This window comes from Eumetopias jubatus, unplaced genomic scaffold (assembly GCF_037043125.1).
Source record: "Eumetopias jubatus isolate StellerSeaLion01/CBP00866 unplaced genomic scaffold, mEumJub1_p1.0 scaffold_7, whole genome shotgun sequence".
Taxonomy (NCBI): Eukaryota; Metazoa; Chordata; class Mammalia; order Carnivora; family Otariidae; genus Eumetopias; species Eumetopias jubatus.
In genome coordinates this window covers 47,917,103-47,934,848 of record NW_028274813.1, presented here as the reverse complement: position 1 = coordinate 47,934,848, position 17,746 = coordinate 47,917,103, and the positions used below count along the sequence as shown (strand labels likewise).

Sequence of the window (17,746 nt, the reverse complement as noted above, 5' to 3'; positions counted from 1 at the left end):
TGAGTGTTGCTGGAGTGGTGGGGGGTGGGAGGGATGGGGTGGCTGGGTGACAGACATTGGGTAGGGTATGTGCTATGGTGAGCGCTGTGAATTGTGCAAGACTGTTGAATCACAGATCTGTACTTCTGAAACAAATAATGCAACATATGTTAAAAAAAAAAAGAAAAAGAAGAAGATAGCAGGAGGGGAAGAATGAAGGGGAGTAAGTCGGAGCGGGAGACGAACCATGAGAGACAATGGACTCTGAAAAACAAACTGAGGGTTCTAGAGGGGAGGAGGGTGGGGGGATGGGTTAGCCTGGTGATGGGTATTAAAGAGGGCACATTCTGCGTGGAGCACTGGGTGTTATGCACAAAGAATGAATCATGGAACACTACATGAAGAACTAATGATGTAATGTATGGTGATTAACAACAATAAAAATTTAAAAAATTAAAATTAAATAAAATTTAAAATTAGTTCCTCAGTAAAAAAAAATTAAAAAAATAAAATTGAAATAAGTTTTACAAACAAGTTACCCTACTTCTACTAAAAAAACAGATAATAGAGACTAACTGGTTCTTCCCCCTCTGTAGATAAGGTTTTATACGTTAGATATGTACACGCGCACACACACACACATCCTTACTAATAGAACTAATATAGCACTCATTATTACAAACTCCATCAATTGGGAAATGTATGGAGAAGTGATAGACCCTTGATTCAGTCTAACTCCACGGCGGTAGCCACTGTTCACAGCTGGGTCTGTATCCCTCCAGATTGGTTTCTATGTATATATAAAACTCATATGCACATAGAGGTTTTTCTTTTTTTTTTAAAGATTTGTTAGTATTATTTATTTATTTGAGAGAGGGAGAGAGCACGAGAGGGGGGAGGGTCAGAGGGAGAAGCAGACTCCCTGCTGAGCAGGGAGCCCGATGCAGGACTCGATCCCGGAACTCCAGGATCATGACCTGAGCTGAAGGCAGTCGCCTAAACAACTGAGCCACCTAGGCGCCCTTTTTCTCCTCTTTAAAACAAAAATTTGAATCATTTCAGATGTTTGGACAGCCTGCTTTTCCCACTTATATCTTACAGACTTTTATCATCTTTCTAAGTCAGTGCATTCAGAAACCAGCACATGCTGTATTTTTTAGTGACTATAGCATATTCTGTGTCAAGACATGCATAACATATTTATCCATTCCCACACTGACAGACATATAGGTTTGTTATCATTCTTTTCATTATGAAGAAACACAACAATCTTTTGAAAAATTCATTTATACACGGTAGCACTTTATATTTAGGATCATTTTCTTAGAAGTGGGGCTGCTGGGTTAGGAGGTCTGCATACACGTCACTGTTTTGATATCCCCAAAGTGTCTTCCTCACAGTGCTACCAACTTATATTCCTACCAAAAATGTATGAGTACATTCATTTCTTCACCCCTTTTTAAAGAAGAGACGGTATCTTTAATTTTTGCTAATCTGAAAGATGAAAAAAGGAAAATTAATTTGCACTTCCCTAATTAGGCTTTTTATACGTTGTATTTGTTTTTTCCTTTGACTACTCAAACTAATTATCTGTTTTTCAACTGGATTTTGCCATTTATTTGTAACAGTACAGAATATATTTTGGATGTTAAGACCTTGTCTGTTTTAAGTCCTGAAAATGCTCTTTACCCAGGATGTCCTTGTCTTTCGGCTGTTTCAGACAGATTCAGAAACTCTTTAAATGGAGTTTCTCTGCACAATTGCATGTTGTGAGATTACACAAATTGGGTGCCAAATGGCACAAGCTATCCGAATACACTGCAATTCTATGCAAAGATATACTGATGAACCATTACTCTAGATCTATGAAATTGTGTCCTTAACTTTCTGGTTTCAATCATGGTGATAAAAGAGGAAGGATTACTTGAAAGAATGTGAGGGATAGAGCTAGTATTTCACAGATACAGTTTTAGAGGTATCATCTCCCCATTCCCACTGATTATAAAGCTTTATTAAGCACTCAGAATCTAGAAGTAGTATATATATTATGATAGTCACCAAAATATAGAAACCTAGTTTAGAGTCAGCATGGGGTGCATTCTGAAACTCCGGATTTACAACTTTACCGTCATAAGCTACACGCTATTCTAGTAGCATGTGCTATAAATTACAAATAAAGAAAATTTCAGAATCAAGAAACACTGGGAAATACTAAGTATCTCCTTACCTGTTTCTTTAAATTTTCAACCATCTTCTGAACTGTAGCTTTTTCCTGTTTTACAGTTTCTATTTTTTGCCTAAAGGGACAGTGAAAATATAACCTAAGAGTTAGGCTTTAAAAGTTGAAGAAAAAGTTTTAGTCCTTGCAAAAATGCCTGAAGAAAATGTAAGTATATGTCTTACCACATTTCTTCCTGAGATCCATTTAATTTCCCTAATTTCAGGTTAGAAATGCTATCGTCTTCATTTAAAGTAGTAATTTCATTTCTCAAAATAGAATTTTCTTCTTGAAGCTTCTCAGATTCATATCTGAATTACAGAGATTTAAAAGAAATAGTTATAACAAGGCAGTCATCTGGCATCTTTGGAAAATGCTTTCTAGTAACTTCCAATAAAACAAGTAGTCCATGCCCGTTAAAAAGAGAAGACTAAATTAGTAGACTCTTAGTAATGGAAGTCAAGCTATGACATATTGACTCATTTCTTTGGGGAAGTTAAGAATTTCACAAAAAGACGTTAGGGAAGTATGGCTAAAACACTTGAGCACAGAGATAGAATTGAGACTCTGCCCACCATGGTTGCTAATTTTTTTCAGTGGCAAGCATACTGCTTTGAGCAAATAACTTTATTTATCTCAGTCTCAAGTCCTACTTGCTCTGGGCTCTGGATAGGCATAAGCCTAATACTAAGCTGTATTAGCTTTAGTTACAGGCCTCAGGGCTCCTAGAGAAAGAGAATTCAGTACATAAATCAAAGGACCACACTGAAATATGTATACTCATGTTTACTTTGTGATTCTTTTTTCAGCTCATTATATTCTGATTTTTAGAACTAAAAATGGTCTGAAGAGGAAAAACCACATCTAGAATTACTTTGTTTCCTATCAAGATATGTTTTTTTTTAAACCAAATTTGCTAGAAGACAACTGCACTCATAAAGTCCAGTGAGCAATGGTTCAAATTAGTTTCATTTTTTATCTTTATTTTGAGCACATTTATTAAGACTCTGATAGCTCTTCAATAAAATTCTGTGTTCTAAGATAAATTTTCATTGTTTACAGAATATCAGCATGTACTTCAAGTGCTATAAGTGAAAAACTATAAGCCACAAAGCATGACATTTTTCCTGTATTAGTACAGGATAAGAGTTCTTATCTACCAAGTGAGTTAATAATAAACAAATGGCATTCTCATAGAACACGTTCCATCACATGAAGAAAATAACATTTAGCAAAAACCAAAACCAAAACAACTACCCATCCAAATGAAACGCTAGAGAAAGAGTTAAAGACTTGACGTACATTGATGACGCACATGGTTAAATGGCACACACTCTCCATTTATGACACCCCCAACGAACGACATTTATCTCCCATAGACGAAGGGAATGCCTCCTAGGCCAGGTTATTCTATTTGTTAATGCGACACAGAAGCAGAAGGAAGTCTACAGTAGCGCGCTCTTCTGGAAGGCTAACAGGTTAGTTTCTCTAGGCAGAGCAAGCAGTGGGAGTTAGATGTGGTGAGGTGCTCTTGGGAGTCCAGGGAGCTTAGAAGGCATATACGTTACCTCAGAAGTTCAACTTTTTGTTGCATCTCACTGCATGTGATTTGCAAGTCGTGCATCATTGCCTTCAGCTCTTCCTCATTTTCTCCTTGACAAGGTACACCTTTTTGCTTAACTAAAGCAGTGACTCTCTCCCTCAACTTCCTGGTCAGCTCCTGCAGCTTTTTTTTCTCCAGTTCTAACTCTGCTATTGTGGCCTGACGCGGAAGGTGTCTGTCTTGAAGGCCTAGGAGGGCAGTGTCTTCTTCCTCCGGTAAAACCTGGTTCTGTACTCGGGGCTTTTCTCCATGTGTCCGGACTCTTCTGTGTAGCCAGGCAATTTCATGTGCTTGTACTCTTTCCAGAAGCTGTGTATTCTCCTGCTCAAGGTACTGGTTGTCTTGATAATGTTCTTCTATAATACGGTGTACGTCCCTCACCTCGGGCACACCCTCTTCCAGCGTCTGATGTGGTTCAGGCACCTTCCCATCAGGCGGGACTTCCAGCTCAGCCAAGCGCGCTTCCCATAAGAAGCAGTCACACTGGAGCGCCGCTCTGGCCCGCAGCTTCTCCAGCGCGCCCTCAAGTCTCAAAACCAGAACATGCAGCTCCTCGTTTTCTCTCCTGACCTCACCGTAACTCTTTTCCAGGCTGAGGAACGTTTCCGTTGCCTCTTCCGCTTTCTTTAGCTCGTGCTGCAGCTGGAAAACTTCCGAAGTGAGCTCTGTGTTACTTTCGAGGGCTTCGTCGTAGCGCGTCTCCATCACTCGCAGCTCCTCCTGGAGACAGTCATTTTCCCTGCTGGCGTCTTCATACAGCAGTTTATACTTGGGGGAAGCCTCGGGGATTCTCTCAAGCATCTTCAGTTTCTTTTTCAGCACGGCGACGTCAAAAAGGAGGTCCCGTTTCTTTTCAGAAGCTCGACTGCAGTCTGCACGCAGGATTGCTAGCTGTCCCTTAAGCTGACAAATCTGGTTCTTCAGGTCCCAGGTCTCAGTCCTGGTCTCTTCGCTATTTTCGAGCTCGGAAAAACTCTCCATGGATGTTTCAGACTCCTCCATTTTGACCGCCTGTCTCTGAGCAGAGCTCGTCCCCGGACTGCCCAGGTCCGGGGCCTCATCGTCCGGCAGGTCACTGAGGACGCACCGTGCGCTTACACCTTCTACTTGTTTCATTTGATTTGGCAGCAAAAAGGGCTCTGTTTGTTCCACAGAATTTCCAAATAACCCGGTAGCTGGCTCATCGAAACAAGACGACATTACTGACCCCGGCTCTAATTTTTGCAGCTTCTGTTGCAATCTTGAAATTTCCGTGGCCATTTTCACATTTTCCTTCACTGCTCGCTCATGAGCTCTCTGCAGGCTTAAGAGGACATCTCCATTCTCTTCCAACAGCTGCTTTCCTTGCTGGAGCAAGGACATGGCTCCACTGCCTTCCGCCTCCTCCCCTCCCACTGCCTGGCAGCCACTCTCTCTCCTGGACCGAGGAGATGCCTGCTGCATTTCCTTAATTTTGTTCTGAAGCCTGGAGATTTCTGTGCTCATCTCAGCCCTCTCTTGGTCGGCTTTCTCACAGGTCACTCTGTGGACACTCTCCACGGCCTGCAGCCCAGATACCATCTCCTGCTTCTCCCGGTCCCGTTCCATTGCTAGCTTCTCCAGAGGCTGGCCGGCCAGATGCCCCGAGGCACCTGCCTGGCACAGGACCTGCTCACCATCCCTCAGCTCCCTTTCACGACTGCTCTTCAGCTCAAGAATCTGGTCAGACAATAGGCTTTGCTGACTTTCTGACACGTTTCTTAGATCTTCCAGGTCTTTGAGTAGCTGCTCTCTTTCAACAACCATACTATTCAAATGTTCTTTGTAGGTTTTCTCCAGCATCTCTCTCTCCTGGGTCAGGACCAGAGAAGTGGCTTTCTCTCTTTGGAGAGTCTCTTTCAGCTGCTCCTGGGCTTCTGCACACTCCTGGGTGAGCTCGTCCTTCTCAAACTCCCACTGGGATCTCTCCTCAAGCTGCTGTTCCAGGAGCTCCTTCAGCTCTTGGTGGTAGTGCCCCTCCAGGCTTCGCAGGGCATTTTCACATCTCTCAGTGACTTTCTGACAATCAGCCTGACACTGGGCTTCTATCTGACAGGTTCTTCTAGTACACTCAGTTTCCATTTTTTCCCTAAATGTAGTCAACATACAGCATTACTGAAACTGCCACCAACTCGAGAAGCAAACAAAAAACAGTTCCCCATGCACAGAAGAAGTTGCCAGGCAAACAATCTAAACACTTTCTAAAAACGGCCTTCACTTATTCATACATAATCGATTTCAAGAGAGACAAGATCTCATTTCTGAGAGCTAGGACTGGCAGCCATAATTCATTTATAAGACTTACCTCTCTGCATTTAGAGGGAAAATTTGGAAACCAACTTCTTTGGCATACTCCTGGGATGTGTTTCTTTATGGAAAATGTAAGCTGATTTTATATCAATGATCAAATGCATATTAACCTAATCCCTAACTTGGGAAATATATAAAATTCCTTCATTTTAATTAAGTATACATTGGAAGGACAGTAGTCCTATAAACCAAACCTATTAACATAATCATTACGTTTTTCCTTCTTATTTAATAAAGCAGCACCCAGTTAATCACAGAATGAAGCATCAAAGCCCTCAAATGTACCTGAGATTTCATGTGAGGAAGGTAAGCACAAAGCGGCATTTCACACTTTGGGGAGGAATAGAACTTTACCCAGAATTTAGCTTACAAATAGCGTTTCTCGGACACAGCAATTATTCTCATCTGGAACCTGAAAGGATACTTGTTGATATAAGAAATACGGTCTTTGAAAAAAACAAAACAGTTCCAATAACTCCAGGGTAGGCTTATGTCTATGGGCAAAACGGGCTGAGCAACTAAAGAGCCTAGTCAAAGTCTGCTTAATTGACTGGAACTTCTGGTGCCCCCAAGGTATAGTGCCCTGGGTTTCTCCATTTCCCCCAATTTTCTTACCTTCCCTCTTGAAGTTCCCTTTGGTGTTTGTCCAAGAGCTCTTTTCGCAACTCCTCTTTCTCAAGAGTGTGCTTCTCCATCAGGCTTTTAAACTGCTCCTGGTGAAACTGCTCTAGTTCCTGAGTCAAGCCTCTCACCTTCTCTTCTGTCCAGGCGCCATTTTGCATGAGTCCTTCTCTCTCTCTGTTAAAGCTTTCCTCTGCCTGCTCTAGGCTAGCCTTGAGCTCCAACTCATGTTCCAACCTCAGCTTCTCCTGCAGGTGAGTCTTTTCCTCATCCCACTTCTTCTGCAGTTCTTTTTTCTCATCCTCGTGTCTGCACATGGTTGTATGCTGTGCCTCCTTGAGCGCCACTGCCTGGCTCTGGAGTTCTGCAATTTCATTTTTAAGGTCACTTATTTGTTTTTCTAAGACATGCACTTCATTCTCATACTTTTGCTTCATGTTCTCTTGCTCCTTTTCACAGGCCACCTTGGTTTCATCTAGCTGCTTTTCATAACAGTGCACCTAAGGTCGGAAGGCAAAACCACCACAATGTTATTCAACTCAAGGCCGTGGAAAGGTGACAGGGGCTGTGGCTACTTTTTGCCTATGAGACATGAGACATTCTTCAGTTTTTCCATTTTAACAACTTTAAAACATGTTAAATAAGATATATTTGAGCCAAGCATAGTTTGCTTTCCTTTTTAACTCCGTTGAATTTTATTATTTTTTAAAGATGTTATTTATTTACTTGAGAGCGAGAGCGCACACATGCACATGAGCAGGGTGAAGGGCAGGGAGCAGAGGGAGAGAATCTCAAGCAGACTCCACACTGAGTGGGGAGTCTGATGCAGGGCTCCATCCTATGACCCTGGGATCATGACCTGAGCTGAAATCAAGAGTCCAATGCTCAGCCAACTGAGCCACCCAGGTGCCCCAAATTTTATTAGTTTCTGAACAACTCTGATAAAAATGACTAGACTTTCACATAGATACCATTTGTCTTCCCAGGCATCCTGTCCAACTGTAAATGTAGGGCCTTAAAATAATTAAATTCAAATATTTCTTGAACACCTATCCTAGGCAGTCTGTGGGCCTTGTAGGGACACAATATTGGGTAAGATATAGTCCTGCCATCCAGCAGAAACTACCCTAGACATGGTTTTGACAAGTATAAACAAGTATACCACAAGGCAGACTGAAAAATATAAAAGGTATAGAAAACAGAGAGCGATGATGTAACCTGGAGATCCAAAGAGGCAAAAAAATCATATTTGGTCAAGGGTATTCAGGAATGGGTTCATGCAAGAGGTAGCATTTGATATAAACTCTGAAAGGGAAGGAGACTTTCAAGAGATAGAAATCACACAGCATGTAATAGCATGAACAAAAGAGGACAGTTGGATGAAGAACAGCGAACTATTGGTTTGACAAGAGGAGAAGGTAAGAGAGAAGACGAAAAATATAACTCGAAGCAACATCGTGGAGGGTTTTGGAGGCCAAGATTCAGAACTTGTACCTAATGCTAGCTATATCAAAGGGCTTTTTTGGTTTTATTAAGATGTTTTGGGACCAGCTGGATATAATGTATTGGCCTTCAAGTTTCATGCTTACTAGGGCTAAAGAAAATACATTCTGGAGAAGTTCTCTCCTAGGAGGAAAAGGCCTCATGCTCAGCCTACGAAACCATCATGAGCAAGGGGGTTCTTAGTAGCCTCCAGACACAAGAGGAAATGTATAGAAGGTGATGCTCTATGAGTAAAAAGAATTAAGAATGTCCTACATGCAAAAGCTTGTCAGAGCTCAAAGAAATGAGAGAACAGGATAAGGACTTACTTTTTCTTCAAGCTCCAGTCTCAAGTGACATAAGTCCCTGTGATGTTGTTCTTTCATCTGTTCAATGACCAGCTCCGCCTCGATGCTCATATTCAATGGATTGCATTCTTCAGAACCAAGCCCTGAAAACACATGGGATCTGTTGACGCTGCGGCAGGTTCTTTCAATAATACAACTGGCATCTGAGGAGGGACATCCAGTTTAACTAAGGAAAAATTTTCAGCCTAAATTACTACTAATGAGATCTACTAGGAAACCATAGAAGCCAAGAGGTTTCTTGTTTTCAAGCATTAAAAATGAAGGTGAACAGGCAGGACAGGGTAAGATTCTTTCATGTGCAGACTCTGTGCCAAACCTTAATAGAATCCATCTTTTTGAAGGGTAGGTGGGTAGGGGGTAGGGGTGGAAACTGTTCAAAGGTGACCTTCTAAATGAAAATGCTGTGGAGTGAGGTAATTTGGTGAAACCAACCAGCCTTCTATCCATCAGACAAACTAGCAGAGGGGCAGCATGGCAGAAGATGTCTGGAGGCATTAACTTCATGGGTCAAGATCTCAAACCCACCACTCAGTTACAGAAGATTGAGTATTATAATACTGATTTCCTATAGTGCAAGTGGAACCCCATTTTAAATTATCAGCTAAAATTTTAAAAAATAGGGCATTGATTAGGAACCTAGATATGGACAGTTTGGGAGAAAAATTCTCAACTCATACATATGGGTTCACTTCCACAACTGCCCATCATGGCAACTGAGAAGAACACTGAAATGTGAAGCATAAATTGGAGGCTGAGTCAGTACACAGACAAAGTAATAATGTCTAATACTACGTGGAAATCTCTGAAGGCAGGGAATTCAAAAAGGTTTTTCCTGTGGGGGCCCATAGGCAAATGGGAGAAAGGGCCTGTCTAGCATGTCAGATTCAGAGTCTTGCGTTGGGGTTTCTTTTCATCTATTCTTTCTTTTCAGCTGGCATATCCCCAGCTGAGAAGAGATACTTGGGGTGTAAGCCAACCCAAGATGGCACAGCTTCACACACCTATGAGGAGGACGCCCAACACTATAGAAAAAGTCCCAGAAAAGCTTCTGAGATGCATCATACGCTCCGTTGGGTTCCATCCTCACACTACAGTAAGGCTACCGACCGTGTACTTAGAACCACAGGAAAGGTCTTCAGCTCTCTCCCAGTCCCCTCCCCAATCCCTTATTTATTCTAGAATGAATAGATAAGAAGAGGAATAAACAAACCTTGTAAGAACCTGTACTTCTGTGGCAGTGGAGAAGACTATAACAGAAGAATTTATTATGAGCCCCTTCTGAAATTCAAACTCAGGACAGGGAGGAAAGAGGCAGAATAGCAGGAGGGAGGAAAAGATCTAATAACGCATGCAGCAGAGCTGCCAAACAACTCTGCCTTTCCACCTCGCCACCCAAAATCCTCCTCAAAGGCACAGTCAACCAACACTTATTTACTTGTTGTTTTACAGAGGCAATGCTGATATTTAACACAGCCGGCATAAGAAAACTGAATCCTGATTTCTGATTGGCCTGGTTTCCAAAGCTATCACCATACCCGTGAGGCACTCCTTAAGAAAGGGAGGATTCAGCAAGAGCTCAGTGCCTGAATTCTTACACTCCCAAGGCCTTAGATTCTCAGACTTGAGGCCAGTGTTTTTTTGTTGTTGTTGTTTTGTTTTGTTTTTAAACAAAGCAAATATCCTTGTGGTTTGATTTTTCCATTCCTTTGCTGATACACATAAAAATCAGATAGAAATATTTTCATAAAGACTTTAAAGACAAATGAAAAAACAGACCACAAGTGAAATAGCTCAAGAAAATATTGCCAGGGTTTTTCTGTTTAGTTTTTGTTGGTTGCCAAAGTTGTGCAATTTTACATTCAAACATAGCCCTAACAGTAAAAACCAAAGGCACAGCCTCTGAAAAGATGATGTCGGAATGGCTTACTCTGGTCAGGCTCGATGTAACCCGTGTTAACACCAAGTTCTTCTGATAGTGAGGTCTTCAAGGGAGGTCTCAACACTTTGCCTTGTGTGCGAAATTCTTCCAGCTCAGACTGGAGTTCATCCACCTGGTCTTGTAATACCTCGAATTTAAAAACCAACACCAGTCTTACAGCACAAGCAGCAAAAGAAAAAGTAAATGACATCACCGAACTAAAAACTTTTGTTTCAAAGGATATCATGAAAGTAAGAAGACAACCCACAGAGTGGCAAAACAGTGTTTGCAAATTATGTGGTCTGATAAGGGACTTGTAACTAGAATCTATAAGGAACTATTACAACTCAATAATAATAAGACAATCCATTTAAAAATTAGGCAAAGGATTTCAAATAGACCTTTCTCCAAAAGAGATATGCTGAAAAGCCCTTGAAGAGATACTCAAAATCTTTCGTCATCAGGGAAAGGCAAATAAAACACCCACCACTTCATAATCCCTAGGGATGGCTCGACTCTAAAAGACATAGCAAGAACAACGGTTGGCAAGGATGTGCAGAAATTGGAACTCTCATATTGGTGGGAATGTAAAATGGTACAAACCCCTTGGGAAAAGTTTGGTGGTTCCTCCAAAGTAGTAATCTTATAACCCAGCAATTCCCCTCCTAGATATATACCCAAGAGAAATGAAAACCTATCCACACAAAAACTTGCACACAGATGTTCATAGCAGCATTATTCATAACAGACTAAGCCCAATGTTCATCAACTAGTGAATGGATAAATAAAATGTGGTATAACCATACAAGAGAATATAACGCAGCAATTAAAAGAAGTGCTGATACATGCTACAACACGGATGAACAATGAAAACGTTATAGTAAGTGAAGGAGACCAGCGGCAAAGGACCACATACTACTGTATGATTCTGTTTACATGAAATGTAAAGAATAGGCAAATCTACAGAGACAAAAAGTAGATTATTAGTTGCCTAGAGAGTGATTACAGCTAAGTGGAACGGGAGTTTCTTTCCAGGGTGATGAAAATGTTCTAACCTTGATTATGGTAATGATTGTACAATTCTGTGAATATACTAAAAGATACTGAACTGAACCCGTTAAATGGGTGAATTGTATGGATGAATGTATATAAATCTATTTTTAAAAAAACACTGAAGGGATTTGGGGGATTTGGGGAATTTGGGGAGAGAGAGGACAGATTTTACTAAAGAAATCATAACTTTAAAGATCTATAAGGAAAACACCTCTACGTGATTAGAGCCAAGAGCCAAAACTTAATTGTAAAAGTGGCATTAATGTTTCATTTCTTTTCTCAAAATGTGCACGTGTATTTCCTGGGAAGGGAGGCTATAAGCAACCTCATAAGGAAGTGATTATTTTCTTCATTTCTGCATGAGTACAACTTTCATCTAAAGTAGTTAGAACTATTATATTTTCCCTTGTTAAAATCAACAAGTGTTTGTGATTTAAGGAAAAAAACCCACAAATTCCTAAACTTAGGAGTTACTTAAAAAAAAATCAAAGATTGCTATTATTTATGAGGATATTTTTGTCTTTTCTTGTAGGAATTTTGTTTTGTTTTTATTTTTTTTTATGTTAGTCACCATATAGTACATCATTAATTTTTGATGTAGTGATCCATGATTCATTGTTTGCGTATAACACCCACTACATGCCCTCCTTAATACCCATCACTGGACTAACCCATCCCCACACCCCCCTCCCCGTGTTAAAACCCTCAGTTTGTTTCTCAGAGTCCATAGTCTCTCATGGTTCGTCTCTCCCTCCGATTTCCCCCCCGTTTTTCCCTTCCCTGGCCGTGTTATTCCTTATGTTCCAAAAATAAGTGAAACCATATGATAATTGACTTTCTCTGCTTGACTTATTTCACTTAGCATAATCTCCTCCGGTCCCATCCATGTTGATGCAAAAGTTGGGTAGTCATCCTTTCTGATGGCTGAGTCATATTCCATTGTATATATGGACCACATCTTCTTTATCCATTCATCTTTTGAAGGGCATCTCGGCTCTTTCCACAGTTTGGCTATTGTGGACGTTGCTGCTATGAACATTGGGGTGCAGGTGCCCCTTCTTTTCACTACATCTGTGTCTTTGGGGTAAATACCCAGTAGTGCAATTGCTGGGTCATAGGTAGCTCTATTTTTAATTTTTTGAGGAACCTCCACACTGTTTTCCAAAATGGCTGTACCAACTTGCATTCCCACCAACAGTGTAAGAGGGTTCCCCTTTCTCCACAAACTCTCCGACATTTGTTGTTTCTTGCCTTGTCAATTTTTGCCATTCTAACTGGTGTAAGGTGGTATCTCAATGTGGTTTTGATTTGAATTTCCCTGATGGCTAAGAATGATGAACATTTTTTTCATTTGTCTGTTAGCCATTTGTATGTCTTCTATGGAGAAGTGTCTGTTCACGTCTTCTGCCCATTTTTTGGACTTGATTATTTGTTTTTTGAGGTGTTGAGTTTGAGAAGTTCTTTATAGATCTTGGATACCAAGCCCTTTGTCTGTAGTGTCATTTGCAAATATCTTCTCCCATTCTGTGGGTTGCCTCTTTGTTTTGTTGACTGTTTCCTTTGCTGTGCAGAAGCTTTTTATCTTGATGAAGTTCCAAAAGTTCATTTTCACTTTTGTTTCCCTTGCTTTTGGAGACGTGTCATGAAAGAAGTTGCTGTGGCCAATGTCAAAAGGTTATTGTCTATGTTCTCTAGGATTTTGATGGATTCCTGTCTCACATTGAAGTTTTTCATCCATTTTGAGTTTATCTTTGTGCATGGTGTAAGAGAATGGTCGAGTTTCATTCTTCTGTATATAGCAGTCCAATTTTCCCAGTACCATTTAATGAAGAGACTGTCCTTTTTCCATTGCATATTTTTTCCTGCTTTGTCAAAGATTATTTGACCATAGAGTTGAGGGTCCATATATGGGCTCTCTGTTCCATTGGTCTATGTGTCTATTTTTGTGCCAGTTTTGGTACGAATTTGTGATGATTTACTGGCTAAAGACTGGAGTGGTTTGCTTTATTTGCATTTTGTGAATAAAATAAGGAATGTATTCAGAAAAAAACCCAAAAACCACAGGACAAAAGCAAATTACATCAGATTAGGTCTGCAGCGTTTGATTAAGAAAGGCATCAACATGACTACATATTTCTCCACTTGGAATAAAACTATATTCTCCTCTAAGCACTAGCAATTTCTGACCTAGATAAGGCAGACTTAAATGCAGCTTGCCTGATTCCCTAATATTTTGGGGATACTAGATAATAACAGCTAACATTTGGGTTAAGTGCTTACTATGTTCCAGGCTCTGTTCTAAGCACTTTACAAATATTCACTCATTGACTCTTCACAACAACCTACTAAGCGGGTACCCTTATGTTTACCATCTTACAGATGAGGAACTGAGGCACCCACAGATTATTAAGTGACTTACTTATGGTCACTAGTAAATGGTGAAGTGGGATTTGAACCCAGGCCCTCCTCCACGTATTAGGTTCTCTTTAGTCACTCACCCTGCACTGCTGCTCATATTCATTTCTCATTTGCGTCAGCCTCTCTTCTTGCAGAAAGAATTCAGCACTGCTGGGATCAAGGTCACCAAACTAGAAAAGGAAAAGGGCATAGTTTTCATTTTCCCCAAGTGTCCCTCTTGGACCTCTAACCCACCAAAGGCCCCACTTTCTGGTGTTCATGCAGATTATGGTCTCTTGAGTATGAAAGGAATGTGACATTTAAGCAGAATATTACCAACTGGATGATGGGAAGAACATACTAGAGCAATGTGTTCAACCAAGGCAGGGATCACGTCTCAGTGCTAGGCAATGTTTCCTTCGTATCCAAGCTCTGAAATTATATCCCTGCCAAACCGACGGCCTTCTTGAACCATCTAAGTATTTCCCTCATAGACATTTCCTTGGTGGCATTGCTTCTGCTCTTTTGAGTAAACTGCACTTTGGGCTGCATGTCAGGAGATCAAATTTAAACAGATTTACCTTTTCTGCTAACACATTTTCCAAATTTCGCTGGAGTTTGTTTGTCAGATTCTCATACTCTGCCAACTTCTCTGCACTTTCCAGAAGCTCATTTTCTAGACGACTGTTTTCCTGAAGAAATTTGGGGAAATTAAATGGACACAGAACTAAAAATAAGCAAACTGTTGTACCTTTTTATAAGATGCATAAATTCGTGCTCTAGATTGAATTTGTTCATCTTGAAAGTTTCAGTAGATTAGAGAGGACAAAAGTAAATATAAAAAAATTGAGATTTATCTTATAACCCAAAAGTCTGCCTCCTCTTTCTTTGATCCTACATAATGATGCTAATATGGCAGCGACTAGCAGTCACATGTGGATAGTGAGCACTTGAAATATGTGTATAGTACAAACTGAGATGTACTCATATATAAGTATATAAAATACCAGATTTTAAGGAGTTAAGGCAAAAAGGTAAAATGGCTCAGTAATAACTTTTGTATATTGATTATGTGTCAAAATAATGTTTTGGAGATACTGGATTAAATAAAATTCAGAATTACATTCACCTGTTTCATTTTATGCGGCCATTTGAAAATCTGAAGTTACATATATGGCTTCCATTGTATTTCTATTGGATAGCATTGCAATATAATATTTAATGACATGAAAAACATTCTCAATAATATTGTCAAAATTGGTGGCAGGATACCTTGTTCATCTGATAGCAAAAGAGAACTCAGAAAAGTATAAAAAGTAGAATGAAAATCAATTTTATTTATTGATGCTATAAAAGCTGCACATAAAGGTTTTTCATAACTTGTATGTTTAAATTATTATAATAACACATCAACTAAAGTCCACAAAAGATGGCTTTTTTTCCTGTATATATAATACTTGTTAGATTTCTACCCACATTTGCTTAAAAAATAAATAAAACCTCATAGACGTGCATTTTGACGTATGTTCTGTTCCAGTGTTAAAGGCTGATTGGAAGAACATTATTTTCAAAGTATATTTTGCCAAAAGAATATAAAGCCAGTATATTTTTAATACATTCTAGTTCACACCCTCACATACCAATATGGAATAAAAAAAGAATGTGCTTAAAGAGTTTTTTCTTTAAAAAAAAAAAAAAACAACCACCTTCTCCCAAAATGCCAGTTCTAAAACTCTAATCTTTCAGAGTATGTCTAAATTTAGATGTCAAAACAGGCGCAATCTCTGTGTATCAGGCCTGTGCTGGTGCTCTGGAAACTAACCAATCAGATTCTGTTGCTGACCACAGGGAAAACACAATCTGGACCGTGGGGAGGGAGACAGATGTAGATACGATCATCTGTGATGCCTTCTCTTCTGGCAAGAAAAAAGGAAGCATCATGGGAATGAAAGAGTCCTGTGGTCTGCCGTGTTGGAGAAAGCAGTGAAGGAGCCCAATGGCCCGCTGAGGAACCAAGAGAGCTGAGGGCAGTTGCGGTGGGGGTCAGGGCCATGGCTGGGGGGCGGGAGGCTACTGGTGGGACCTGCGGTTGGAAAAGCAGGAGGCCAGGCTCCGTTCCAGGGGCCTTCAGTGCTACCACGCTGCACTTTAACAAAGCGTAACAGCGTGTTCTTCAGTCAGTTCTTCAGTAAGGTAACTCTGAGGGTCATAGGGATGGTGGGGAGATGGAAGAAAAGGTGCACACAGGTCAGCTGAGAAATTCCGATGAATTCCAAACCTCTGCAGAGGTTGCAGACGGAGAGGAAGGGGATAAATCTGAAAGACCTTTCAGTGCATCGACAGGTCTGAGAGACTGATGAGTGAGGACGACTGAGAATTTTAGCTTCTGTGACAGCACATGGTCATGATGTAGATTAAGGAGAAAATTCCGAAAAGGAAGCAATTTGATGGTGAGGGTGGGAGAATTCACTCAGTTTTTGATGTGTGGAGTTTCAAGAACAACAGTTAATATTCTTTGTATATTTATTACCTTCCAAACACTGCATTTGCATCATCTCATTTAATCCACATATTTAAATATGCTCCTTTCTACGCAAGGAAACAGGCTGGGATAACGTGATCAAGGTGTTCCAGTATGGAGTGGTATCCAGAATGGAACTAGGCAGACTGAGTCCACAACCGACCCCCTTTATCTCTAGACTACATTGTACCACAGTCCAGTGAAGAGAAAGATCGCTTCCTCTCCTGAGACACAGGAAAGGAGAGGAGGATGTGTAAGGCAAAAGACACATTTGGAAGCAAAGAAACAAAACTGCTGAACTCTGTGGGGCAGGAGATAATGCCATCTGCTCTGACCTGGGGTGGGAGGCAGGGAAGAGAGGGCCTCGACCAGGTGTCCAACGGCCCTAAGGACTCACTGCAACTTGGGGGGGTAAGAAGAACAAGATACACTAATCAACCCTGTCGGCAAACCAGAAACCTGGATCCCAGCAGGGGCTCCGCCATGTCTGGGTCATGACTCAGTAGGGCAAACTTCCGGGAATCCTGGGACTGAGCCCTGTGCAGACCATCCTCTTATGGAGCCCTAGTTTTCCAGGCAGTATCCCCAGCAGGGACACAGGCCAGAGACCTAATAGGAGGATTACCTTTAAAGAGAGAGCAAGGCGGTCCCGGATGTAGTTCTCTTCTGTTTTTGCCTTTTCGATTTCCTGCTCAAGTTCCAAACGCTGCTTGCCCACCTGCTGCAGGATCTGTTCTCTCTCCTTCCGGAGTTCATTCTTTAAGGCCGCTATCCGTTCCTTGTACTCTTCATCCAGTTTCCTGTGAGAAGGGAAGACCAGCGAGCTGCCATCAAGTCCCTCAGAGGTCCAATGCAGATGCACCAAAAATGGAAACAGAGAGTCACAGAGATGGGAAGCTCCTTGAAGGATCTAATGTGTCCCGCTCTCCTTTAGGCTTGACCACACCTACCGCCCTCCAGCCAGGTGTGGCCAACCAGGCAGGCAGGCTGAGCCCCACCACGAGGGGCCAGGGTGGTGGGAGGGAGGGGACGTGGCCCTACCAGTCGCACCTGAGGTTGTACTCATTCCGCCGCTCTATGGCTGCATGGTGATCATCTACCTCTGAAGCCATGAGAGACTTGAGCTTCTCAGCCTTGTCCAGATCTGACCGTAGCTTCTCTTTTTCTCTGATCACTTGATCAACCCGCTCCCTAGAATGAGAAATAGATCGAGTTCAAGGGAAACTGTCTCTAAGCAACAAGGAGACCCAAAAAAGCT

At 41.2% G+C, this 17,746-nt stretch overlaps 1 protein-coding gene across 11 annotated transcripts in view; it reads right to left on the bottom strand.

Moving 5' to 3' along the window:
- NIN (ninein) overlaps positions 1-17,746 on the bottom strand; it is a 99,130-nt gene that overhangs the window by 28,680 nt on the left and 52,704 nt on the right. For 10 of the 11 annotated variants that reach the window (XR_003609931.2, XR_003609928.2, XM_028107266.2 and 7 more), the window contains 10 exons: positions 17,539-17,679; positions 17,114-17,288; positions 14,549-14,659; positions 14,069-14,158; positions 10,527-10,665; positions 8,561-8,682; positions 6,744-7,249; positions 3,766-5,907; positions 2,383-2,508; positions 2,207-2,276 (listed from right to left, as the gene is read on the bottom strand). Coding sequence is in view for 9 of the 11 variants with exons in the window: in XM_028107266.2 (XP_027963067.2) it covers positions 2,207-2,276; positions 2,383-2,508; positions 3,766-5,907; positions 6,744-7,249; positions 8,561-8,682; positions 10,527-10,665; positions 14,069-14,158; positions 14,549-14,659; positions 17,114-17,288; positions 17,539-17,679 (3,622 nt within the window). In the remaining 2 variants the exon portion in view is untranslated. The remainder of the gene's footprint in view (positions 1-2,206; positions 2,277-2,382; positions 2,509-3,765; positions 5,908-6,743; positions 7,250-8,560; positions 8,683-10,526; positions 10,666-14,068; positions 14,159-14,548; positions 14,660-17,113; positions 17,289-17,538; positions 17,680-17,746) is intronic. The other variant, XM_028107528.2, reaches the window with a different exon arrangement.